At 36.7% G+C, this 11594-nt stretch overlaps 2 protein-coding genes across 2 annotated transcripts; one reads left to right on the top strand and one right to left on the bottom strand.

The window, feature by feature from the left end:
* Positions 1-6: 6 nt before the first annotated feature.
* LOC134668531 (enoyl-CoA delta isomerase 2) lies at positions 7-2215 on the bottom strand. Its single transcript, XM_063525977.1, has 4 exons — positions 2122-2215; positions 1573-2011; positions 1021-1110; positions 7-758 (listed from the first exon to the last, which is right to left on the bottom strand). Exons 2-4 carry the CDS (start codon positions 1942-1944, stop codon positions 465-467), a joined length of 756 nt encoding a protein of 251 aa, XP_063382047.1. The 5' UTR covers positions 1945-2011; positions 2122-2215; the 3' UTR covers positions 7-464.
* Positions 2216-2393: 178 nt separating this feature from the next.
* Positions 2394-6759, top strand: LOC134668902 (glycerol-3-phosphate phosphatase). The gene is made up of 6 exons (XM_063526401.1): positions 2394-2673; positions 2769-2929; positions 3207-3344; positions 4311-4494; positions 5000-5159; positions 5662-6759. Exons 1-6 carry the CDS (start codon positions 2460-2462, stop codon positions 5831-5833), a joined length of 1029 nt encoding a protein of 342 aa, XP_063382471.1. The 5' UTR covers positions 2394-2459; the 3' UTR covers positions 5834-6759.
* The last annotated feature ends 4835 nt before the right edge of the window (positions 6760-11594 follow it).

The following is an 11594-nucleotide window of genomic DNA, read 5'->3' as shown; positions in this document are numbered from 1 at the left end:
GTATAATATTATTGACTATTTTATTACTCACGTAGAAAGTAAACTAAACTGACTTAAAAATAGGCAGTGTCAATTTCAAACATAAAAAAATAAAACATTTTCCATGAAACTACTCAAACTAAACGAAATATATTGCACTTCAAAAAAAATCTATCGTCGCCTTAAGTCGCAATAACCTAAACCTCGTAACACCAGTTCAAGGAAATTAGTAATTGCTACCTTAGCCAACAATACTTAAAGTCGTAAACCTCGTAACTCCCCAGGAGGAGTTCCGAGGTTTGCGACTTAAGCAAACCCTATATACCAAATTACCAATATCATATATCACATTTCTGTTATACATAATTAATTAATTGTACATATTTATACAATAATTATACTGTTTAAATTCTATTTTTACCTTAATACCAAATAAAATTTATTATTTTTAAATGCATTAGGTACTTATTTCGGTACTTTTTATTTTAAATTTTACTTTTGATAATATCCGAATGTTTTGGATTGGGCTCTCTAGAAGACCAAGCCTCATTCAGTAGACGAATCTCTTCATCATTCACTTTCAACAACTTGTCTTGTATGGAACCTCTCATCAATCTCTTAGTTGTTGCCAGTAGATCATTTGATACATTAGATATTTCAACTAGCTTGTTCCATACCTTGGTTTGGACTTCCTCTGGTTTATAAACACAGTTAACAAACCCATAATCTAGAGCCTCCTTGGCATTCATCTTTTGGTTGAACACTAGCATTTCCAAAGCCTAGAAGGGATAAAAGAATGTTACATTCATAAACCAGAAATATAATAAACAAACAGGCGATTTGTCTGCTTGTTTGCCTCGTAAATGTGACGTCCCACGGAAAGAGGTACCTTAGACGGTTAGGTCTTACGCTATTATTAACGCCGCTCCAATATGATTCCGGCGCTATGCGACGTAAGCACCAGCCGCCATAAGGTCCTACCTTTTGCCGTGGAACGTCACAATTAATGATAATATTTTTGGTACATTGAAATAATCTTACCTTTCCATATCCAATGATCCTTGGGAATGTAAAAGTTGAACATCCTTCTGCTGTGATACCTAACTTTCCAAATGGTGTGTAGAAAAAGGCCTGAAATATACAACAAATACTTTTAGATACCATTTAATAAAATATAAAATAAATTTGATGTTACTATGACTCATCACAGTTCAAATCCAACTAATAGGTTACCTCAAAAATGCTTAAGAAATAATTCACAAACTAATAATATAAGAACATAAATAACAAAGAACATAATTATTATTATGCTTTCCTTGCCTTTACATAATATTGCACGTAAGTAGTGGTAGTTGTATGTAATTCTAGCTCCTGTACCAATTCAATAATAGTCTCTATGTTATCCATTGATCATTAAAATTGATATTTTTGGCCAAAAACCAAACTTATTAATTTCAATAAAACATCCTATTAATCTTGATGCAGTTTAGTAAAAGTGAAACTATTATAAGCTTCAGATAAGCCATAAATACAACAAAACCATATCTTAGCTTGCTAGATTAATTAATAGGACATTACAAATTAATGACTTACATTCTCCGCAGCAAACACTAAGTCACAAAGTGGCAGGGTGGTCACAGCTATGCCTACAGCGGGTCCATTCACAACAGCTACCAGTAACTTGGGGAATGTTATGAACGCCTCAATAAAATCATGCAGCACTGTGAGGAAACTGGGTGTATGGGCTGTCCTTAAGGCAACCAAATCATTGCCACTGCTGAAGTATTCCCCTGCTCCAGTTAGCACCATCATAGACACATTGCTGTCTTTTGCTCCATCATTAAGGATCCTCGTCACTCTCTTGTACATATCAAAGTCAATTGCATTTTTCCTCTTGGGCTTGTTATACGTTACTATTTTAATTGTCCCTTGTACCGATTCGATGATAGTGTCAAAGTTATCCATTTTAGGCAATTACACACCGGTAAACTTGGCGAAGTGGACTTTGGTATCAACGAAGTAGTCAAATCAGCTGGAACAAGTTCGTATTTTAAGTTGAATTAATGTAAGTAAAAGTTGTTATAAAACAGTAGGATCTAGCCTTTTGGATATATTCTGTATTTCATTTGATTAAGCTATTACCTTAAATCACGAGCATAAATATGTATTTTTCTTTACAGTAATAAGATAAAACATAACAATGTTTACAATTTTTGAGTTCGATTCGATGATGTTAGATTTTTTTTAAATTATCATATGTCAATGTCAAAAAGGGACTACCTAAAGCGGAACGAGCTACTTTTTATAACGCCGCAATGAAAGTTTATTGATTTCAAAGAGCGTTCTAAATAGTGGGTTGATCCGAATGTCATTTTAATGTCAAAAGTGACAGCCGTGTCCTTGAGTCCTCGAATTCCGAATTCTCGTGGTGCTGCTGGTTGCTGGCTTGGTTGAAGAGGTTTCGCTATGTTAAACTAGTAATGGTGAAATTTCTACACTTTTTAAACACAAATGCTTATTTTATAAGCAAATATACCTCTTCCCTTGCTTCTACCCTTTCTTTAGTTCAGTCCAAAAGTTTTAGCACCTCCAGAAACATGTTTAGATCAGCCGTTTTTAATCTTCATGAAGGAAGTAAAGACCAAGTGCAGGAATTTTTAAATTCCTTTGACACTGTTTTAACTGACTGTGACGGTAAGACAACGATATTTCCAATTATTTAAACAGTTACTGTACAATTTCAGTTTGCTTAAAAGTAGCATTCTACTTTCTTATTATTATATTTACAGGTGTTCTGTGGATCGATAATAATGCAATACCAGGGTCAGCTGATGCAATGAATTATTTTCGAAAAATTGGAAAGAAAATATTTTACGTAACTAATAACTCTACAAAGATCCGCAGTGATTTTGCAGCAAAAGCACAGCAGCTGGGATTTATTGCTAGTCAGGTAAACTACAATAAATATATTTATCAATTACATATTTAAAAATGTCTGAAATCCATTGTCACAAAATAGAACCAGAATTTTGGCGTATTTAAATTCGGGTTAAAGATATTTTTAAATAAATTTAGATTTTAGGCAATTTAGAATTATTCAAATCAATGAGTGTTTAAGGTAAACTTCTTGCAAATTACCGATATTATATTTTATTTTCTTTATATTCTACCTTCCTATGATTTTCCTGTCACAGAAAATAAAATTATATTGTAATGATTATTTTCAGGATGAAATACTCTCCACAGCATACCTAGCAGCACACTACCTCAAAGGTATAGGATTTACTAAGAAAGTGTACTTAGTTGGTTCTAATGGTATAGGAGAAGAGTTGAAGGCAGTTGGAATAAGGCATACAGGAATTGGAGTAAGTTCATTTTAATAATAAGGAATGGAAAATTTAACTGCTTTGATAAAGTATTCCATGTTGTAACTGTGCAATCTAAACTCTGGCAAAAAGGAATAAAATTTAACCTTTTGACCACTAAAGTTGTCCACAGGTTTGCAAAGGCACTCTTAAAAGTGAACTTTCATGCATTGCAATAAGGTTAACTATGGCATGATATATAAATAGCTGTGGTGTTCAAAAGTTTAAAATTCAGAACAAAATTAAATAATTTATTAATTTATTTAAGGGTGTAAATGTTTTCTTTGATCTGTTCTCATGGCCCTTTAGAATGGGACATAGTATCTTTTTGCTCACTACCTTAACTTATTTAGCTTACTACCATTCATACACGTAAATCTTAGTTAGCTGTAGAGTAACAGCACTACTAGCACCGGTACTTGAAAAAACATTAAATAAAGCATTTAAATATATCTGTAGATGTTTTTTCTTTATGTACTTAGATGTAATGAAATTACTTTAAACACTAACGATATGAAAAAAAAATAGGATGTTAAGCCTCGTCTCCATATCGCGCGGCAAACAATCGAACATGTTCGATGGTGTGCCGCGGATGGAGACGGGCTTTATAGTAATTCAGGGCAAAGGGCAAGAGCACAATGGATATCAATGTTGAACTTTATATCTCTGATGTAATGAATCTTTATAACAAATCACGAAGTGGATTATTGGCATTAGGTTGATACATGACATCACACTAAGGCCGATTTTAACATAATAGTGGTTGCTTAACTTAATTTTCAAAGTTTCATATCTGCTTTTAAGAGAGTTGTCTCCAATAAGATAATATAACATGAATATTAGGACGAATATGGCCATATTTATGTCACCAGATTACTGGCACCAGGCAAAATAAAAATTAACAACATTGAACATAACTTAGAAAATATATTCAGATATTTTGTTTATTAAAAATATTTTTTTCAGCCTGATCATGTAAAACCAGATTTCAAATCAATGAAGCCATCAGACCTAGACCCTGAAGTGGGAGCAGTGGTGGTTGGTTTTGACGAGCATGTAAGCTATCCGAAATTCATGAAGGCAGCCTCTTACCTCGCGTCCGAGGATTGCCTGTTCATTGCAACTAATACTGATGAGAGGTTTCCAAAAGGTAGGTTACATTTAGATCATATCTTATTTATAAAATTTAAATTTTGTGTATGGAGCTTTTGCACTTTTACCCTACATTTCACCCCTTGGTGAAGCGATGAATCCCTAGATTAAAATATTACCTATCATACCTGCCTGCCAGTAAGTTATCTGTAACATGCCACCATTTCACCATAATCTGTTGAGCCGTTATAGGACGATTTAGTACTGAACTTACGCATCTATATTATTTATTTATTTATGTATATTACAAATGGCTGGCAGGGTGGCAATTACAATTGGCTGTTGTATTTATAAATGTTGCTATGTATTTTTCATGTCACTATACATGACATTGATGACACTGTGAAATATAATGTTATACTTTTCTTTCGCAAGTCAATACAACATTTAATGTTGTATTGTGAAAGAGCAGTTGTGGCCTACTTGCAGAATAAACTATTGAATATTGAATACAATCTCAACAAAATGCATACCTATATAATCTTTTGCGGGTTTGTTTTCAGGCGGCTCTATCGTAGTGCCGGGTACGGGCACCATCGTACGCGCGGTGGAGACGTGCTCGGAGCGGAAGGCGCTCGTGCTCGGCAAGCCCCACGCCTACGTCAGGAAGTTTCTTGAGTCCTGCGGGCTGGATCCGGCGCGGACTCTCATGATTGGCGACAGGTATATAGACACGCAGTTTACGCAGTTACTTATGTAATAATTTTAAGCTAACATGGTTAACTTTTTGGATGCCAATGGCCGGTCACAGACCACAGAGCAACATAGACCTACGTGCATATGCATAAAGTTCAATTTCAGTTTTGATACTTGGGTGACGTGGCGTCCGCGTGACAGCTTTTGTGTTTGACACGGCGTCGCAAAGGTTATTACAGTATGACTACAATGTTTGTTTTGTGAGTTCCCTATAGTAAGTGACGGCTGACGTGCTGTGCTTTATTAAAGGTTAAATAATTATAGACTTCCTACACTCCACAGCGATTGTAGCCTTAAAGGCTATTCAGTAAATCCTGGTCACGGCACCAAAATGTAACTTCCTACTAAAATACCCATTCACATCCTTGCAATGAATGCGTTCATCCCTAATTACTCTGAATAATTGACCTTTTGATCATCTCTTTACGCGACCTACCCTCTTTCTAATTCACTTTTATTCCTACTACAGATGCAACACAGACATCGAGCTGGGAGTCCGCTGCGGCTTCCAGACCCTCCTAGTGCTATCCGGGGTCACATCTCCTAAAGACTTGGAGAAGATCCGGAATGAAAAGAAACCGCCGCTACCCGACGTGGTTCTACCTAAGCTGGGCGACTTGATGTCACTGCTGCCGTCATAACATGATCAACAGTCTAACAGATTTCTTAAATAAAGGAACAATGAAAAAAATTGGGCAATACACGAGCTTGCGACTCTGGGATACCAGTCTGTCGCCTTAACTTACAGTCCGCGACAAATATTTCCATCATATCCTTCATTGTCGTATGACAAATCTTAGATGTGTGTACGACTTAAGGCATGGCAAGAAGTAAATTTTTCCATTGATCCTATATTTCAAAAATAGTGACATTGTTAACAGACGGCTCTGTTTAGCGCAATATTAGTCCATATGATGATAATAATTCTTATGGGATGATAATTATGAATTTTGGAATTTCTTAAAGATATTTATTAGACGGAAGCTGTCTAAGAGTTACTACTCAAACAACGAGTGGTGATAAGGTAGACAATCTGTTAACCTACTTTCCTGTGATATTAAAAATACAACAGGCAGAACACTACTTCCATATATTCTTTTTAACTCAAAAGGAATTATTTTCATCTAAAGGACTTGACTAGTGTATTTTAAATTGGCCTTGTAGTAGTTGCGCCTGACACTATACGAATAAAGACATCGAGTAAGTACTTGTTATCTACGGCGATAAAATCTACTATTAAATGAGGCTAGTGTTATCGATCTTAGACAATTATTAGTGCAAACTATAGGTTAATTTTCGTTACGTTGTGATAACTTAATAAGCGTTAATAACGTACTAGGTATTTTTGATATTATTTTTTGTGTACTTATTCATTTTGTTTGTAAAAATCTTAGCTTGTCGTAATGGGTTTTTTAAATTAATCACGTATTTATTGCATTTATTTAAATATTGCCAACATATTTTTTTTTTCTTATTTTTTCGCGCCGCTCCGTGTTTCAATATTCAAAGTGCTGGGATTTTTACACCAAATCCACCATACGATGAGACCGGCATGCTCTACGAAGCACGTTGAGAAAGACGGTCGTCCCAGGCAGCTAGTCGCGCCGATGAGGTTGACGCCGCCGCAGCCGCAGGGAGCGGGAGCTAGCCATGACGCCAGCGGCGATGTCGTCCCCGACCCCTAGCTCGACCCATGAACGTCCGGTCGCGAGGGTCTCGCCGGTGGATAGACCAGACGTGGCCGGCCGCTGCCTAATACCGGGCCCGCTGCCGCCGCTCCGCGCCCCCCAAGGGTGGCTGGAAATCCAACGTTGGTTCCTCCCGGAGCCCTATATATTCGCGGGGGTCGCGCCGGTGGATAGACCGGACATGGCCGGCCTCTGCTTACCGGGGCCGCTGCCGCCACTCCCGCCGCTCCGCGCCCCCCGAGGGTGGCTGGAAATCCAACGTTGGCTCCCCCCGGAGACCTATGCCTATATTCGCGAGGGTCGCGCCGGTGGATAGACCGTACGTAGCCGGCCAGCGCGATCGCAAGCCGAGCGAACCACAAGAGCCGCCGATTATCGCGGCGGCGGCGGACGCCGACACTTATGGTTGGCGTAACCGCCGCGGCCGCTCCGCTGCCCCCGTTTGTTATCAGAAAGGCTAAGTTCGGGTAGGGAGCCCCCGGAGCCTTAAGCGCGTCGCTCTCATCGCGCCCCGCTCACAAGGGATTGTAGTAGGCCAATTTGAAGTAAACAAGTACCCATTTATGAGGTGCCATTATTTCTATACTCTGGCACAGCCACCTTGTCAGTCGAAAAAGGCGTCAAATTTAAAAAATGTAGGCGTGAGGTGACTTCCGATACGAAACTTTAATTTCGCGCCTTTTTGTGCTGACGAGTTGGGTGTGTTTCAGTATAAATGTGTATGCAACGTTACTGACCTCATGCCAAGATTTTTATAAACACGTTTTTGTTTTGCTTGCCATATTAGACAATAATGATCATACGTCGGCTTATGCTTGCCTTACTTAGTAGAATCGGGATTAGCCTATAATTTGTTCAAAGGGTGGTCGTAGTTTCAATTTCGTTTGACACTGTAATACAAAATGAATGAAGTTATCGGTTCGCCTTTTATATTATAAACGCACATACCGACAAATTGAAACTACTCTACTTGAGTACTTAGAAAAACGAAATAATGCAATTTTGAACCATAGGGACTTTAACGAAACTTAGGTAACTCTGCGGTTGTATTTTATATTGTAGTCATCGCTACATAATTGTAATTATATATCAGTTTATATGGTGATGAGCTGATGAGCTGTGTTCAAAATATTTATATAGAAATAGGGTTCCCACTTCCCGCCCCTTTTTAATAAAAGAGACCGATTTACAGTATTACTGATCCCAGTCCCAAAAAAAACTGCTGATAAATGACAGATGAAGTCATAATTTAGACCCCGTTCGCTCGGCAGCTTTTTCAACGCGCGTTAAAAAAGCGCTTGAATCTGTCCGCACTCTAAATTCGATTTAACGACCAAGGCTTAAAGTCGAAAATCCAACAACGCTTGATGAAAAGCGCCACCGCTGTCGTGTGAATACATACATGGCTATCCATTTGTGTCATTCAAACGCTTTTTTAACGCGCGTTGAAAAAGCTGTCGTGATAATGGGGGCTAAAATATTGTTTATACTAGGTGGCGCTAGTATTAACAGCAATGTCAGCCATACTCTTGCTGACCATCAGTGTAAATCACATCTTTGTAATAATTATTATGGCGTTGATGATAAGTTTCACAAGATCATCACGAAATAGGCCGTTGACTTAGCGTCATCTAGTAAAGCTGCGACTTTCACGGCATATTTAACTCACTTTGCACATCTGCATAAGTTCAGTTGTCTATAATAAGTACCTGTAGAGTTATTTCCAGTGATAGTATTGAGATCTTGTTGCTAATAATATATAATATTTTTATTTATGTCCTTAACTGTATGACAGTTCTTTATTTATTATCTTGGGATTCTATTATAATTATCATTTATACCTGTTAGGTACTTATATATTTTATTATGAATTAATTGAAATACTTAGTAGCCCATTTGCTACTATTTCATTGATTTGATATTTATTGCCCCAAACCATAATCAGTTTTAAATGTCATACCTACTAAAGCTTTAAGGCGGATGACATGTGGTATGTTATTGTAAGCCACTGTGGAACCTTCTTCTATAACTGCAAAACGTAATTCAAGACCAAAAAAAGGAACACAATGTTGCCATTGCAATAATTTGTTTGTAAAATAGTAAATTCATTTTGATAAATAATCACGCTAAGATAAATTATTTATTCGTAATTTTACTCCTACTATTTAAAAAAAAGTACTTCTATTGACTTATTTTTACATAAATACAAGACGCGCTACTAAAAAGTGGCAACATTGTTTACTTTTTTTGGTTTTGAATTACGTTTTGCAGTGATATTGTAGGGATTTGGTATTTCTCAGAAGCTTACATATAGGGCAAAGATACAAAGGTTGTGTATATGTTGAATGTATAAAGTATAAGAAAAATCATGCCATGCCATTGCCATGCCATTGGCAGCTGAAAAAGATGGGCTTTGTGGTAACTAAATTGTCATATGTAAACTTTCGACAACCAGAGTTACCGCATAATGTATGGAGCCGTTCGACGCCATCTATATTAGCTGTCAAATGTGTCTCAAAATTTACGCATCTAATAAACAGTTGATTGTGTTGTGGAGAAGTACTTTTAACTTAGTGACGTTAGGTACTCAACTCAATCACTCCACCTAATGTTATGATTTGTTATATTTTGTTGTAACACAGATAACCATTCGTGAACCTTACCTTTTGGCCGCCGGACCTAGTCCGCAAAGACGCTCACTCACACGCCAGAGCAAATTTTAAGTAAACAACTAATAAAAAGTTTAGGGATTGCAAATAGTGATATCGATATTTACAATATTTAATAAAAATCTTTTTAATTTAGCTTTGTTCTTATCCTGTTTTAATTTCATTCCAAATTGCCAAAATTAAACATATGTTTTACACCCGAAAATGTTTAAAATATAGGGATTTAACATAAAAAACAACCACTAAACAATGTCGATTCAAGACGTGATATCGCCGCACTAGGCTGTACGAGAAGTCTTTTATACAAGACAACGGCGCCCATGGACTGCCCGCAGTGCAGACCGACAAGGACTGTTTCCGCGCGGATCAATTAATAATAGTCTCTAGGTCAACGGCGTAAGCGCTTGTCGGTACGTAAACTTTATTGGCGTAACGTTAAAGCTGCGCATCATGTGTCGATAAAGTCAATATACCGGAACTGTTTTAGTGAAAATTACACGTGGGTTGAATTTTTTATGAGTGAAGATATTATTCCGGAATTAGAATCGATCATTATAATTTCAGTTTGGTTTACATTAATCTATAGGTAAACTCTTATCAAAAAAACGTTCAACGACTTGTTATAAAAAAATTACACATTAACTTCAATGTTATAACAATAAAAGTAAAGTCTGATAAACAGGTATGATCCTGTACCACACTTGTGCGAAGCGGTCGCTGCGGTGTATCCCTTCCCACTAAGCTATAAAATAACATCAATTATTTTTTTTATTTATCTCTTCTGCAATTAAATAGTCCACAATCTACAATGGCAAATTTACTTGTCTGACTCTACTTTATAGAGCTAAAGAAGCTACCTGAACTTTAAATATAGTTATGCCTATCTGACTCTCGTTCTACGTATTCTAGTAAGTAGTTACCTACTATTCGTTGAAAAAAATTGGCGATTAACAAGTGTTCAAATACTTAGATAAAAACATATTTCTGACTTTATATTTACTTTAAAAATTCCCATATCGAGTTAACATTCCCATCCCTAGCTGTCTTTTATACAAGACAACGGCGACGAGGAACATGAAAAATGTTGAAAATTGGAGCAATTTTTTTAAATGCCTTATTATAAAAGAAGGGATTTATATAGCGGCTTAAAAAGCAAATAAATGAAAAAACAAAGACTTTAAATATGAACACGAGTGTAAATGAAATTGCAATTGTTATTATTTTCACATTAACTCAGTGGTTGAATTTGTGTCTTGTATACAAGACGACGGCGCCAGCGTATCGTTCTATCGTTGTCTTCTATACCGGACAACGGCGGTCAAAGGGTTAAAAAGAATAAGGTCTACCAAGGGTCAGCAAAGTTTGTTAGTGGTCGACAACTAACAACAACTCGAATATTAGTTCAGACGTTCAGATGACAATAAGGTTCCATGGTGACCTACAGAATTATCCGTGTGTCTATTCGTCGACTGTTAAAATTAGCAATAAACATGGCTGTTATATTATATACATAGGTAGGTATATATGGACACGCACATAACATTGTTACGTAGGTATTATGTACTGTGTTACTAATTGTAATAGCGAAATTGCTTTTTAATAAATTGGCAGTGTTTGTATTCAAATAGTTGCTTGGAAACGACACGTAGTCGGACAATGGGTGCTTTACATGTAAAACTACCTACAATACAAAGAGTTCCCAAACAGATCGCACGGAAAAGGTCAATTTAGTGCGAAGTTTCTCTTACAATTTTGGTTGAGTTGAGACATCGTACGAGTATAAGGGCGGTTACAGATTAGCGTTTTATACGCACCTTGCTCGTTTTTGGTAGCGCCTGAAGGCCAAATATTACAAAATTATTTTATGGAGCTTTCAAACACCTACTTACCTAATATAGAAGTTGTTAGGGGGCGTTTTTATCGTCAATAATATTTGGATGTCACATTGTTTATTAAATTATTACATACATAATTAAAATGATCTTTCTCACAAGCCAAAACTGTTAAGATATGATCCAAAAGTTTTGTTTGCCCACTACCTGTTG

Source organism: Cydia fagiglandana, chromosome 11, assembly GCF_963556715.1.
Source record: "Cydia fagiglandana chromosome 11, ilCydFagi1.1, whole genome shotgun sequence".
Lineage (NCBI taxonomy): Eukaryota > Metazoa > Arthropoda > Insecta > Lepidoptera > Tortricidae > Cydia > Cydia fagiglandana.
This window is presented reverse-complemented; position numbering and strand designations above follow the sequence as displayed.

Coding starts and splice junctions, on each gene's coding strand:
- LOC134668531 (XM_063525977.1), bottom strand. CDS start 1,944: ATGGATAACTTTGACACTATCATCGAATCGGTACAAGGGACAATTAAA. Junction 1,111..1,572: donor TAGTGTTTGCTGCGGAGAAT/GTAAGTCATTAA, acceptor TGTATATTTCAG/GCCTTTTTCTACACACCATT. Junction 759..1,020: donor GGATCATTGGATATGGAAAG/GTAAGATTATTT, acceptor TATCCCTTCTAG/GCTTTGGAAATGCTAGTGTT.
- LOC134668902 (XM_063526401.1), top strand. CDS start 2,460: ATGGTGAAATTTCTACACTTTTTAAACACAAATGCTTATTTTATAAGC. Junction 3,345..4,310: donor TAAGGCATACAGGAATTGGA/GTAAGTTCATTT, acceptor TATTTTTTTCAG/CCTGATCATGTAAAACCAGA. Junction 4,495..4,999: donor TGATGAGAGGTTTCCAAAAG/GTAGGTTACATT, acceptor GTTTGTTTTCAG/GCGGCTCTATCGTAGTGCCG.